The sequence below is a fragment of the Dreissena polymorpha genome, chromosome 3 (genome assembly GCF_020536995.1).
Source record: "Dreissena polymorpha isolate Duluth1 chromosome 3, UMN_Dpol_1.0, whole genome shotgun sequence".
NCBI classification, from domain to species: Eukaryota; Metazoa; Mollusca; class Bivalvia; order Myida; family Dreissenidae; genus Dreissena; species Dreissena polymorpha.
In genome coordinates, this window is record NC_068357.1 from 88,785,953 (window position 1) to 88,801,417 (window position 15,465).

General features: G+C 34.3%; 2 protein-coding genes across 4 annotated transcripts in view; one reads left to right on the plus strand and one right to left on the minus strand.

The window, feature by feature from the left end:
* Positions 1-1,999, plus strand: part of LOC127875188 (RNA polymerase II-associated protein 1-like) — a 64,224-nt gene extending 62,225 nt beyond the window's left edge. For both annotated transcript variants that reach the window (XM_052420039.1, XM_052420040.1), the window contains exon 32: positions 976-1,999. In XM_052420039.1, coding sequence (XP_052275999.1) covers positions 976-1,101 — 126 coding nt within the window. In that variant the 3' untranslated portion in view covers positions 1,102-1,999. The remainder of the gene's footprint in view (positions 1-975) is intronic.
* Positions 2,000-5,351: 3,352 nt separating this feature from the next.
* LOC127875211 (cysteine-rich PDZ-binding protein-like) lies at positions 5,352-15,434 on the minus strand. 2 transcript variants are annotated; one of them, XR_008047323.1, is made up of 6 exons: positions 15,316-15,434; positions 10,880-10,945; positions 9,138-9,192; positions 7,996-8,078; positions 5,929-6,437; positions 5,352-5,847 (listed from the first exon to the last, which is right to left on the minus strand). XR_008047323.1 is itself a non-coding variant. In XM_052420072.1 (5 exons), exons 1-5 carry the CDS (start codon positions 15,329-15,331, stop codon positions 6,355-6,357), a joined length of 303 nt encoding a protein of 100 aa, XP_052276032.1. In that variant the 5' UTR covers positions 15,332-15,434; the 3' UTR covers positions 5,352-6,354. The 2 variants fall into 2 exon arrangements, 1 of the variants encoding a protein (XP_052276032.1); XM_052420072.1 differs by having other exon boundaries at positions 5,352-6,437.
* Positions 15,435-15,465: the final 31 nt, after the last annotated feature.

Genomic DNA, 15,465 nt, shown 5'->3' on the forward strand with positions numbered 1-15,465 from the left:
TTGTTCCTTCGTCAAAAATTCTGGTTTCTATGGCAACAAATATATATAAAAAAATCTGACAATGGTGGAATTTCTGACAATGGTGGAGCCGGTAGGGGATCATATTGCTTTGCAATCTCTTGTTATTCTTGTATTCTTAAGAACAACAATTATGAGATTCAATAGGAGATAATGTGTATTATTCATATTGTGGTAAACAGGAAGAGAGCTATATTGAGTAAAATACTTTCATCTAACAGCCAGGTACATTTAAATGGGAGACAACCCAGTAAACGTTCAGAGACAAATCTTGTTATTCTTACAAACACTAGGAGAACCATGATTAATAAAATTCTAGCATCTAACAGCCAGTTGAGTTAAAATGTGAGGTACATGTAACTCTTTAAAATTCTTTCGAACACTAGTAAAATGCTTGCATCTAAAAGCAAGGTACCCGGTATATTTGAATAGGAGATAGGCTTTATTATTCTTGATAACTAGAGAACAACAATGACGAGGAGGTACATTTCAATGGGAGATAATTTTTTATTATTCAACATGTTGCAAACAAGGGAACCATGATGAGTGAAATGCTTGTGTCTAACAACCAGGTAAATTTCAATGGGAGATAACTCAGATAATTTTTACTATTCTTACAACCTAAAGGAGAACTTACATGTAACAATCAGGTAATTTTATAGCTTCTAACTAATATGGATTTCAGTGTTGATGTTTGAATGTGACTTCTTTTAAATTGATCACTTTTGTTTAGAAAAAATCCAACCCATTATTGAATTATCAGAAAATTGTATTCCAAGCTTTAATTGTGTGGTCCGCACAGGCTAATTAGGGACGATGATAATTCCGTAAGTGAAAAGTGTTGTCCATGACTAGCCTGTACAGATTGCCTAGGCTAATCTGGGATTACTTTTAAAGCACATGCATAAGATCCCATTTTCGGACAGAACTGCTCACTTATTTCTTAAACAATTTCAGGAGCTTCAGCATCACATTGTGTACTACAAGAAGGTGGATCTCTCCCTGCTCCATGGCATGGAGCTTTATACAGAACTGCCTGCAATCAGGCAACAATACACTGACTCATTGAAATCATCCATATAGACGATGAAGCTGTTAAATGACTCAGTTGCCGTACCTTTATGTTGATAGATGAGAAGCTTTAAAGACCGCAGCAACAACATGTGTTCAGGAAATTTCATCAATAAGATGCTGTGCATTTTCAATTATCAAAACTGTCAGTTGGAAAGTTGTTGAAGGTGCTAAAATTTACATCAACCACTTGAGTTTGGAAGTAAGATGAAGCCCTTTGAACTCGTAGTTTTTCACATAAGGTGACATCAGTTATGTTAAGCAGTGGAGTGAAGTTCTTTTTACAGCTTCTCTTTTTCATGTATGAACTAGCATGGATAAAAAAATTGTCATTTGGGAATCAGTTGGATATACATGTAGTGAGAAGCTGTTGACGACCAAATTACCACATCTTTATTGTGGAAGATTCCACACTTTCGTAACAAATAGCATTGAACTATAATGTTCACCATTTCTATTTTCTTTTTATGAACTGGCAAAGATGAATATGGAGAAAATGTTCAAGGAAAAAAACAATAACACTGGTAAATCTGAATTTCTGGAGCAGCAAAATCCTGTTATGTTTTTGAAAAAAGTTTACTGCTTATTCATACATAAGTTAAGTTAATATTATTGGCATCTTTGAAAGTACATAAACGCTGCGGAACAATTTAGGCAATATACCTTATTTTGCTAATATGACTACCATACTATAGTTACATTGTTTGTTCAAGACGTTTGAAGGAAATGTTTAGTAAGTTGATAAATGGTTTTTAAGTAAAAGATAAAGAAAATCATTTTCATAGAAATCAATGTTGTTGTTCTTGTTCCCTTCAGATGCACTTTTATGTCATACTATGTCAACTTGTGGTCCACATCAACAAACTGAGAACATACAAGTATTATTTTAACAATAAACTTTCAGATGCCACTGAATACTTGCCATAAAGCTCATTTTGGTTTACCTGGGTTAACACTAGTAAAGGATCAAAAGATTATTTAGTAATTTAAAATGATGAAGTTAAAAACATTATTTAAAAGCCCCAGTCCAGTAACACTTTCAAACATAAAACATTACATCAGTGGTTTTATATGGAAATCCAAGTCTACCATATTGATTTTAGATCCATTTAATGGAAAGCCAGTGGCTTATTAAACTGCGCTTGGGTCTGTCTCCTAGGTAGAATCACTACTTGGTGTCTTAGGGGAGATCTGAACATCACTTCCACTGTAAGGAATCTAGCTGTTACCTCCAGGTTGCTATGAAAACACCATGAGCCTTGTTCTGGAAAATTTGGGCTTAACCCTTGTGCTAAATGTCTAGTCCCAAATTGATTTTTTGTTTAGATGAGAGTTGCTTTAAAGTTTATACTAAAAGTCTCATAAAAGTGGAGAGTGTTACCCTTTCTGGGACTACACTCTGCATTAAGGCCCATTTTCCCAGAGAGAGAATCTTATCCACCACACTAGGGTATACGTCTTACTGACCAAAATAACAATCAGGATTATGATGACCCTAAAGCACTCATCCACTACACCAGGGTATACGTCTTACTGACCAAAATAACAATCAGGATTATGATGACCCTAAAGCACTCATCCATTACACCAGGGTATACATCTTACTGACCAAAATAACAATCAGGATTATGATGACCCTAAAGCACTCATCCACTACACCAGGGTATACGTCTTACGGACCAAAATAACAATCAGGATTATGATGACCCTAAAGCACTCATCCACCACACCAGGGTATACGTCTTACTGACCAAAATAACAATCAGGATTATGATGACCCTAAAGCACTCATCCACTACACCAGGGTATACTTCTTACTGACCAAACTAACAATCAGGATTATGATGACCCTAAAGCGCTCGCCCTATTGAGTTGAAAGAAAACACCTTGTCAACAACTTCAAACTTGAATTTGTTACCAACTGGTAGTATTTGATCCCATTTGACCCAGATTAAAACAGGGCCATGATATTGTCAAGACATAAACATTCTGACAAAGTTTCTGCAACACTGAGTCAAAATTTATATTACAAATATTGCTTCTACCTTGACTTACAAGACTTGACCTGGTGACAAATATTTTAGATAAACATGACCCAGAATCTAACTTGGCCTACATAATTTATGGACAAAACAAACATTCTGACCAGGTTAAATCAATATTGAGAAATGAATGTGGCTTCGAGAGTGTTAGCAAGCTTTTATAAGATTTGACATGGTGACTTAGTTTTCAGACCACATGACACAGATAAGAACTCGGTCTAGATATTGTTTTAAAAAAAAGGGCTTGAAAGACCCAAAGTCGCTCACCTGAGAAAAGAAACTAACCTGTTCTGTGCAACCTAAGATATCATTAGAAAAAATTGTATGACCAAGTTTTATGAAGAGTGAACATTAAATATAACTTAGAGTGTTAACAAGGTTAAGCCATATGAGGAAAAATGCCCCACTCCCTGGCAGCCATGTTTTTCAACAGACCAGAACCATTTTCAAACTCGTCCAAGATATCATTAGAACTGATGTTTTGACCAAGTTTCATGAAGATTGGACTAATAATGTAACTAAGAGTGTTCACAAGTCTTAACTATAACCATATTTAGAAAAATGCCCCGAACCATGTTTTTTTTCACCAACCAGAACCATTTTCGAATTAGTCCAAGATATCAGTGTGACAAATATTCTGACCTAGTTTCATAAAGATCAGACAATAAATGTTACCTCTAGAGTGTTAACAAGCTTTTACTATAGCCATAAGTAAAAATGTCCCGTCTCCTGGCAAACATGTTTTTAACCAACTGGAACCATTATCCAACTCGTCCAAGATATCATTTGCACAATTCTGTTAAATTTCATAAAAAATCAGAAAAAAAAGTGTCCTCTACAGTTTTAAGAAGACAAATGTTGACGCCACATGACGCACAATGGACAAAAGTCTATCACAAAAGCTCACCATGAGCACAGTGTGCTCAGGCAAGCTAAAAAAAAGCTAAGTTTCATCAAGACTAGGTGAAAATTGTTGTCTCAGTGTGTTTATACATAAACAAAATCTTAATTTAGATAACATACACAATTCAAAACTAGACATAAGAGTGATCATTTTGTGTTTTTGTGAACTATAAAGCATTGAAATCAATCATATAATTGCGATTTGGTATTTATTAGTGATATAGTTTCAAACTACCGTATGTGATAGTTGGGGATCTGTCTGGACTCAGAGTTTGAAGTAAATCTAATACCCACAATGGTATGCGTAAAGTATATACTAAATTGGCACAAAACATTGTCTCACACAAATATTAAATATGGGTCCTTTCAAATCATTTTTTTAAATTGTCCTTATTTATTTCGGGAATACGACCCTTGTAATTATTTCCTGACAAGGAACATATGACTTCAGTTGAATGTTGATGATACAATTATAACTTGTATTTGTGATGGCTTTTTTTAATAATAGTATCATTCTGTCTTTAAATAGTTTAATTTCAGTATCTTTATATAATTTGATTAGCATTCATAATAAAGGTTGCTGAGAATAAAATAAAATATGTATCCAAAAAATAAAAACAAGGGACAAAATTATCACAAAACCAGGTTTTCAATGTGAAAAAAAAGTCAGATAAAGGAAGACAACTCAAACTGAACTGATTGCTTACATTTAACCTCCTTTGTTTCAAAATAAATATATTTTTAGTCGTGGCGACCTTGACCTTAGAGATATTGACATAATTCTTACGTGCGACACACCGTCCCATGATGGTGAACAAATGTGCCAAATGATTTTAAAATCTCACAATGAATGACATAGCTATGGCCCGGACAATCTCATATATGGCCATTTTTGACCTTTGAACTCAAACTGTGACCTTGACCTTGGAGATATCAACGTAATTCTTTCGCCCAACACACCGTCTAATGATGGTGATCAAATGTGCCAAATGATTTTAAAATCTAACAATTATTGACAAAGTTATGGCCCGGACATGCTTGTTCTGCCCGCCCGCCCGCCGACATTTGCCAATCTAATAATCAGTTTTTTTCCTTCGGAAAACCTGATTAATAAAATACATATCCAAAATGAAATGCTCGTTAAAATACTTATTACCGGTATACAGATTTATATCCCGGTTCATGAATGTTGAATGATCGTATAGCAATGTTAGGTTTTGTCCAAATAACTTGATGTGGCAGCACAATAAAATACAATGTTTAAACAGTATTTCTCAATAAACATCTTCACAACAATATATTGAAAAACGAAGATAATTGAGATGAAATAGTTTTGCAACTTTGTTTATTTTATCTTACATTTGTACTTCCAATTAACAAGGGGTCACACTGACACCTATCAAGTTTTAACACAAATACACTTTAGTTACAAAAATCATGCACAAAACAAAACCGGTATTATTCATTATTCAAATGTACACATTTACAATAATACAATAAAATGCTGCACAATTATGTTCAATTATCACCAATAGTCATAAGAGATGCTTTTTTATTAGTATTTATTAAAGCATTATTTAATACAATAACTGTTTCCTCAACTGAAATACATGTATTATTAAAGCTTAAACTGTATTAACAAATGCCACAGTTTCTGGGAAAACTGGACTTGATGCGTGAGTGTAAAGTGTTGCCCAAGGTAAGACTGAGCAGTCCACGTATGTTACTTTCGCTCATTGGGTCATTGTCGATCTGAAATGGCTTGAAGTCACCCGGGGGTGACTTCAAGCCAATTCATGTCACCCTGGGGTGACTTCTAGCCGACCGGGTGACTAGAATCGGCTTGAAGTCACCCCAGGGTGACATGAATCAGCTTCTAGTCACCCCGGGAGACTTCAAGTCATTTTAGGTTGACAATGACCCAATGAGTGTTACTTTCTGCCTAGACTGGATTTTTTTTATAAGAGACTTTTTAAAGAAAAATTTCCATAAATATTTAGTGTCCTCCCAGATTAGCTTGAGCAGCCTGAACAGTCTTAGCTAGGACGACCATTTATGCACATGCTTTAAACCCAGTTTTCTCAGTTCATATTTATTGGTAATATTTCATCCCCAAGAGATCAGTTTTCTCTGGGACATGGCCTCTTTTAAGTATAAAATCATTGACAAGTAAAACATTCAATAGTATCAAGGCTAGCAGACAGTTTTGCCATTTAACTTGTTGCCTGCAAACAAAATTAACCTGTTGCCTGCAAACAAAATTAACCTGTTGCCTGCAAACAAAATCACGGACAACAGCGCACCATAGACCTGCCAGGTGTCACGTAGAAGATTGCCGGTAGTTGGCTGTACTGATGATCTTCTTCCCACACATGGCACAGATACCCTTCTTGTATGCACACCCTGAATTTTGTTTAAATGTTGCAATTAAACATTTTGATAAAAAAAATTGTTTGTGTAAGTTTTGTGTTCTATATTTGCAAAGATTACTAGGTACTGGATTTGATTTTATGTAAACACAAATGCATTGTTTATAGTTGCTAGTTTCCAAAAAGAACTTTAATATGAACAAACTCTTAAAAAATAAGAAAATTAAATTAAATCGAAAATTTACAAAGCACATAATTAAAAAGCTTTACATTTGGATGTCATGAACACATGTACTGGTAAGTTATTATGTTGACCATTTCTTTATTTCAATATCATGACATTTCCATGAGTAGAAAATGTTGTTTTAAAATGTATTGTACATTTTCCAGTGCTCAATATGACATTCTAGTAATTCATTATGCAAACATTAAAAAATAGCATTGAAAATTATAAGTTACCTAAAGTGATATTATGTGCATCTAACAGTATATGCTATGTTTATAGGTGTCTATGGCAACCGTTGTTTGTTTTTGGTGTTTTCACTTCATATACGCTTATATTTGTTAATGCAGCATCAACATACTAAAACAATATCCCGGAAAGAGAAAAATAATGCATTTGAATATCAACCGTACTTTCGTTTCACAACTGATCATGCATGTATAATGTGAATCTTAATTTAGTTTTAGTGCAGATTTGTTCATACGACACACGAACACTAACTCCGATCCTAATAAAAAGACAGTTCCGCTAGGCTTAGAGGACTATACGGTCATGTAAAATATCAAATATATATTTTTTTATAAACAACTGGTAGCAAGATGAGTTGCAGATAATTAGTCAGTTACCACATTTTAACTAACTCTTTTGACCTGTTAATTCTTTTCAGCTCAATTCAACAGTGAAAATGTGCATACCATCACTTAAAACTGTTTCATTTGCATATCTTTTCCCCAAATAATACAGTAAATTAAATGGAATCCATAATGCCACACTAAAAAAACATTTAGTTGTTATTCCCATTAAATTAGGCAGTTCAATTCTTTTAAGATGTAAAAGGAAAAGCAGGAAGTTTAAAAAAAATGAATTTAGTGGGTTATAATTTTTTATACACACATTCATCTTTTTTCCACACATGGCTGTGTCACAAATAAACAAATATCATCTTTATATTTTCCTTTTGTCAAATGTCAATTAGTTTTTACCTGAGGCAATACAAGCTCATAGATTAACATATAATACCAACATTAACCATTATAAAACATTCAACATTTGGACCAGTATTAACTCTTTCAGTGTGGGAACCGAATTTTGAAGGACTTTGCAAACAGTTTGGATCCAGATGAGACGCCACATAACATGGCTTCTCATCAGGATCCAAACTGTTTGCTATTCTGATAGTATTCTGTGAAAAAAATCGAAGAAAATGCTAATTTTAGAAATTCAGCAGACGACATTTTAGCAGATGACAAATTTCCCAGCATGCAAAGGGTTAACAAGTTGATTAAACAGACCAAGGCTATTTGATAAACAAAAAGTAAATTTAAACTGTGTTTGTAACAGGAATAAAATTTCTGGTGTCTACAAGTACCTTGACAATAATGAGAACCCTTCTGATGCACTGATGACTTGCAGATCTTGCATTTATCAAAGCCTGTTGTATACGGGTTGTACCTACAACACAACAAGTAATTATTATTGTAGCAAACTCAAACAATTGTATTTAAATAAAAACAGGCCACCGGCCCTAAAATAGATGATATATACAATCACATAGTTGCCTTGTAACTACTTTTATCCTTATTTATTATACATTTTGGTAGATATACATGTACATCAATACATTGCACATGTTTGTATACATGGTTACTTCTTGGCATAAAACATTTTACACACTAATTTTTCTATAACATACAATTGGCTATTTAACCTTTATTTTTCGTTAATATCATTAAAACACATTGGTATTTGTTTTTTTCTGTACGTGGTAAATACCAATCACCTCCACCGATTTAACTTTTTTTTTAAACTAAATTCTTCTTTGCCATCATTTATAATGAAAATGCCAAATGTCAGAAAGTGATGGACAAGAAATGGCTCCAACTTTTGAGTCAGTTAACACAGATTCCGAGATTACTAAAAAAAGACAAATTATCATGTTTCAATATTTATTACACGTGTTGGGCACAGCACTATTTTATTGGACCAAATTCTTGGTTAAGTAATTCTAAAGACATACCTGGTACCTGTTTTATACCGTTTAAAAACACTAAACAGGCTTAAACTGTTTCTGAATCACGATCTGAACTAGTAAATGGTATATATAGATGCTCTTAAACAATGATTCGGCTTTTCACTGACAGGACCAGATGCAAACTTACATGAAACAAGAGCACCGCATAACGGGTGCCACGCTCGGCTACAGGTGCAGTTTTGAATAAATGAAAGCTTGTCAGAATTATTTTTTTTAGAGGTCACAGTGACCTTTGACCTAGTGACCCCAAAATGGGTGTGGCGTGTAGAGCTCATCAAGGTGCATCTACATATAAAGTTTCAAAGTTGTAGGTGGAAGCACTTTGATTTTAGAGCAAATGTTAAGGTTTTAGCACGACGCGGACGTTAGACGGCGGACGATGAGCTGGCTATGACAATACCTCGGGTTTTCTCCGAAAACGCCGAGCTAACAATAAACTACCAGCAAATATCAACATAATTCAAGGTTTGGTAATATACCTATTCTTGGTGGCTGTCAGTGCTTTGTTTTCGTTCAGCGATCTTCCACCTCCCTCTAAAAGGAAACAACAGCAGCGTTTTAAAGCATGTCATTAATGTAGCTATGTTTTGCAGTTGGTATTGACAAAACCGTACTTATATTACACTTCATTTTAAGATTTGAATGACTGTGTATGCAACAGTATACCTGACCACTTAAAATTGGGCGAGACAATTATAAGATACAAAATTATGATCCACAATTTGACTGTAAATTGATATTGCTTACGTAGCTTTTGACATGATTATGATCACTCTATGTTATTAAAACTATCAATTTACAGCTGTCATTGCATGTAATGAATATCAAGTTTAACTAGAAATGGCGCTGCAGAGGCCGATGCGTATCCCCACGCCCCATGTTTGACCCAGTGGCGCCCCAGTGTTAGTAATGGGGCCATGCATAGTTGAGATTGACCGTATTGTCATGAGAGAAGTTCAGTATCAATTAGAAGTCAATTGGTGTAGAAATGAAGAAATTATAGTAAAAGGCTATTTTGGGTGGGCGTGGCCTATGTGGGCGGGGCGTCTGAGGGTTGGTTATGGGGCCATACATAGTTGAGATTGACCATATTGTCATAAGAGAGGTTCATTATCAATTTGAAGTAAATCTGTGTAGAAATGAAGAAATTATAGTAAAAGGCAATTTTGGGTGGGCGTGGCCGATGTGGGCGGAGCGCCCCAGGGTTGGTTATGGGGCCATGCATTGTTGAGATTGACTGTATTGTCATAAAAGAGGTTCAGTATCAATTTGAAGTGAATCGGTGTAGAAATGAAGAAATTATAGTAAAAGGCAATTTTGGGTGGGCGTGGCCTATGTGGGCGGGGCCCCCCAGGGTTGGTAATGGGACTATGCATAGCTGAGATTGACCGTATTGTCATAAGAGAGGTTCAGTATCAATTTGAAGTGAATCGGTGTAGAATTGAAGAAATTAAAGTAAAAGGCAATTTTGGGTGGGCGTGGCCTATGTGGGCGGGGCGCCCCAGGGTTGGTAATAGGGCCATGCATAGTTGAGATTGACTGTATTGTCATAAGAGAGGTTCAGTATCAATTTGAAGACAATTGGTGTAGAAATGAAGAAATTATAGTAAAATAACCTAAAAAAATAAGTAAAAATCTCTGACCCGGCCCCACCCCAACCCCCATAACCAGGGCTTACACTGCCATTCGCCAAATTAGCAAATGGCTACAAATAAGGAAATTTGGCTACAGAAAATTCTATTTGGCTACAACTTTTTCTTTATTAAAACTAATAAAGTAGCCCAAAATATAAGAATTTTGTCATAGCAAGGCGAATTTGGCTAGATAAATTTTTGAGCCAGGGGAAGCCCTGCATAACTTTTGACCCAGGGGTCAGAGCAAAATTCCAAATAGTGCAGGGTCGCACATATGCTCATAGCTACCATGTGTGTAAGTTTCAAGGTTCTAGTGCTTATAGTGTAGGAGGAGATAGTGGCCAGGACGGTCGGAAAACAGAGATAACCACAATATCCCCACTTTTTCTCCGAAAAGCGTGGGGATAATTATTGAACTAGTAACTTAAAATACCGATAACTTATTGCTGTTACAATTAAAGACTTCATTTAGAGATGGTTGCCAGAATTAAACAAATGTCACTACTGAACTGGTCTTAATAAAAATTAATGTCATATCAACAATGTGCTTCAATAATCAGGACAAACAATTTGCTGAAAATGCATACCTGTTGTATTTCTTGCTCCTGATTTCCAAGGATCTGGGGTTATGACTTTGCCTAATTTCTTTTGACCTGAAAATAAATAACAAGTTTTTTTTCACTAGGTCAAATCTAACCAAGAAATGCTATTGACTCTGTAGCCTGTACTTATCAAAATCTATATCCTTCTCCACCATTGACAACAATTTTCAAAAACTTCCATGAGAACCCATACTAAGATATAACTTTCTAAAGTAACCTGAAATGGAAGATACACATTACAAAAATTCCTCTCAAAATCCGAGAATGGGAGTATCGTGTGGGAATATCAGCAAGGCGCCATAGACAAGCTAGAGCAAGTCCAACTATCTGCAGAAAACTTGATCACCAGGGTTTACAAATCAGACAAGATGGATGCGAATCAGCCATGCTGAATGTTGCAATAATTCAACTTTCAGCTTTATAACCCAAAGGGTTGCTGAGAGTTGCAATGTGCCGTCTATTGTCCAAAGGTGCAAAATTGTATCCCCACTGAAAAGGCTAAGGAACACAGATACTGCAAAAACGTATCAACGTTTACCCGTATAAAGCACAAACTCATGCAAACGGTACCATTAAAGCAAGAAATAATTGCTTTGTAATTACTTTGTTAATCTTTTGCAAGCTTTATCCACCATATTGCCATTTATTGGGAACTGTTGTTATGTTGCCGACAAAAAGTGTCACTATCGGTTAGGTCGCAGAACACCAATATTTTGCACATCATGATATTTTTGTAACCTAGTTGATAACGATGTCGAACAGTCCTCGAATATTTACAATGTTCGAAATTTCAAAATGAAAATGTCAGCAAGAACAGTGTGTTGAAATATTGTCGTGTTTTATAGGTTGCATGCAAAGGATAATGTCTGTACATGTAGGTTGCCAACTTGCCATTCAGGTAAATTTTATGTGTCTTTGAAGTTTATTCATCGATTTCCTTAATTGGTAAGCAACGTAGTCTGTTTAGTGATGCGCACAAAATCGGTGTGCAAAACTGAGATTGTAATCAAGAAGGGGCGCATACATGTACATGTATGTTCTCCCAGAGTCGCATTGGCAAAAATTATCAAAGGCTTTGGGAGTACGTTTATATGGACTACATGTACCATGCTGAAGGATCTGAACCTATCCACAATTCAAGAGAAACGACGCCATCAGAGATTGACATTCTTGTACAAGGTAGTGAAAGGGAATGTACAGGCGATAAATATTGGTCACTATTTTCAACAGCCAACTCCTAAGACTGAAATGCACTCTTTAGGCCAAACAGTGAGTTTGAGAATTACATCCACCAAAACATTTTGTCAAAATCAGTTAAATATACCCGTAACTCGAAGTGCTATCCATCAATACCAACAGTTATAAAATTACATTTTCTTGCTTCCAGCGACCTCTTCTTGGCATAAACAGCACTGTGAAATTGAATTCAACATCTACAAATAGTTCTAAGGCTGCAATATTAACTTCATGCATACTCCCACAGTCCCTGTTGCAAAGAAGCCAAACTTGGTCACTTCAGACATTGAAACAAAAGGTGTTAACATAGGTTTTACCGGAATTTAACTTACATGTATTATCAAACACGCAAATTAGCAATTCAGTAGTCCAAATTTTTGACGCTCTTAAATATTAAGCTACTTTTTATATGGGTAATATTTAGAGCGTACAAAGGGGGAAAGACCAAATTAATGGTGGGAATTTTTCGTTCTTTGTCTATATTGTTTCGCAAGGATTTTGTGCGCAACATTCAAGCCCCGATATAAGACACTTAATATCAACGGATTGCAATAATATTTACATACCTGTGTAGATAATTCATTTCTCGATAATGTTCCGTAAAAAATATGTAATGACACTTTGAATTTTGCACGCCTGAGCAATTTAAATCTAACCACTATTCAATTTTTCAATATCTCTCGATTTGCTCGCTGTGTAGATATAAATCGATAACACCACCTCGATGTAAAGCATCTGGTTTAAAGTGGAAGAATAAACAGCGTAAAATACAGTTTGCGTTCGTCTGTTGTGGTGCAGCGCGTTACATAGTAAACAGATGTTATACTTTTCTGGATTAATTTAGCATTTTTTTTTCTAAATTGACAATTAAAAAGTTCTGAAATAAATTACATCTTTTATTTTTATACTGTACATAAATAATATTGATACAGATCGTACAGTATACCGTCCTATTTAACGTAGAATGTAAGTACATAAAACATCACAGACAGAGGTGCAAAAAAGACATGCATAAACACTTGCTGAAACTTAGAACAGTGAATAGAAACTGCACCATATCTGTTTTGAACATATGCTTATTAAATCGACAAAGATTAGCATACTAGATCTAGTTAGGTAAAAGTCGGTGTCAAAAGCTCATGTTAAATAAAATTACGCGTACACGTTACACCGTAATGCCTTCTTCTGATTGGTGCATATTTAAATCAGTTTCATGACATGGCTACAGGTCAGTGTTTGTTTTGCGATTTAAGCAGAAGTTTAACTAAAGAATTTATGCCTTTCTAACTTCGAATCGACGATATTTGATGTAAAAATGGACTTCTGAATTAAAACTGAATGAGTTGGTAATGTTATTTTGCAATTTTACGCAAATTGATGAAAATTTAAACTTTCTGGTTTCCACCACAAAAAAGGTCCTTCAACGATGAGACGTTCCAAAGAATTTAGCCCATATAAAAAGTATCTCTAAATTCTTTGCGTGTCTTATAAATGGTGTCCAGTCATTACACCCCCTGGACGTTACACCCCTGGTCATTACACCCTCTAAGCCTGGACATTACACCCACCAAGATATTGATTAGATTAGAAAGGTGTAATCAACTTATGAACCACTAATTGGATTTGTCATGTAAGATGACACTGATGAGATTAATGGTTGCTCAAATTATTTAATTGAGCAGCCATCATTTAAAACATTAATTTTTATTTCACCAGAATGACTGTAACAATATGCATCTAAATAATAAATACTTTTTTTCAAGAATATACAGACAGAAAAAACATGAAGAAATAAAAATAAAGATAAATAAAATAAATATTTAGAATAAACAAAACACAATCTTAATTCATATACATTTATTTTTATTCACCATAATGTAATAATATGCATCTAAATCATAAATAATAACGACAGAAAAAACTTTGAAAACAAAATAAAATAATGATAAATACAATAATTATTTAGAATAACAAAACACAATCTTAATTCATATACATTTATTCTTATTTCACCATAATGTTATAATATACATCTAAATCATAAATACTTTTTTACAGACAGAAATAACTTTGAAAATAAAATACAAATTATGATTGATTAAAAAAAAACTAAAATAATATTGCCAAGAAATCCCATTATTAATTTTTAAGCAAGTATTAATAAAGTAGAAATATCCTATATCTGTTGGTTTCAGTGAGTTTGTTAGATATTGAAATAGAAGTAACATATTGTCACTGTATGATATATAAAATTTTACTGCAGACTTCAAAGTTCATTAATTACAATATCATTAACCTTTAAAGTCAGAATTGATAATGAGGGATTATTGAAGAAATACTGTTTTATATTGAAACACAATTAACAGGAATCTGTCACTTTCTGTAGCATTCAAAGCATGTTTTCACAGTTTATGGGAGGGCCCTAATTGGCACTAGTCTGTGTATCTTTTATGGCCCCTAATAAACAGTTAGAGGGTCTTTGTCTGGCCCTAATGTGGCCCAAATAGGTCCAATGTTTATCTAAGTGGCCCAGTGTTACTGTTAGTTTTACAAACTGTGTTTCATAAATGATGACACAAAACTGTGTCAATGATTTAAAACACTAAATTGGGGCATGAGTCTTAATGCAACATAACATCAACTTATTATTTGAATGATAACAAAAATATATATAACATGTATAATCCCTCATGTCTCTACCCATTTCCGTTTTCCTGCATAAATACCATTCTGTTACATATCATATCATATTTTTGGAAAATAATATTTTTGTTAATAAAATGTAAATCATAAGACCATAAAATTGAATTTCATTTATGTAAAAATAAGAAAGTATTATTAGGATTCCAAACTTTCCACATGATGTAGTTGGTCAATATGTAACAAATAGTTTCTAATTATTAATAATTAACAAGTGAAGTGTGCCCCATGGTAGGTGTGATCACACCTTAGTAACCTAATCAATTATGTTTACATCTTGGTGGGTGTAATGTCCAGGCTTAGAGGGTGTAATGACTAGGGGTGTAACGTCCAGGGGGTGTAACGACTGGAAATCTTATAAATGAGACTAGCAATTCAGAAAAAAAATATCAAGATAAATCATAAACAAAAATATCCATGATGATAGTGAAGCTATGAGATTCATCTTGTAGAATATAACGCCTGTTTTGTTTTCAAATCCTTACATTTTTCACAAACCATTCTTTCGGTGAAACCAAAAACGACAAAAAGAATGAAGTCAACAAACGATTGTTGTTTTTAATGTTGTGAAAAACACAGTTTCATAAAAGTCGCAACGATGTTACAAACCACTAAACTTATTGTTAAACAAAACA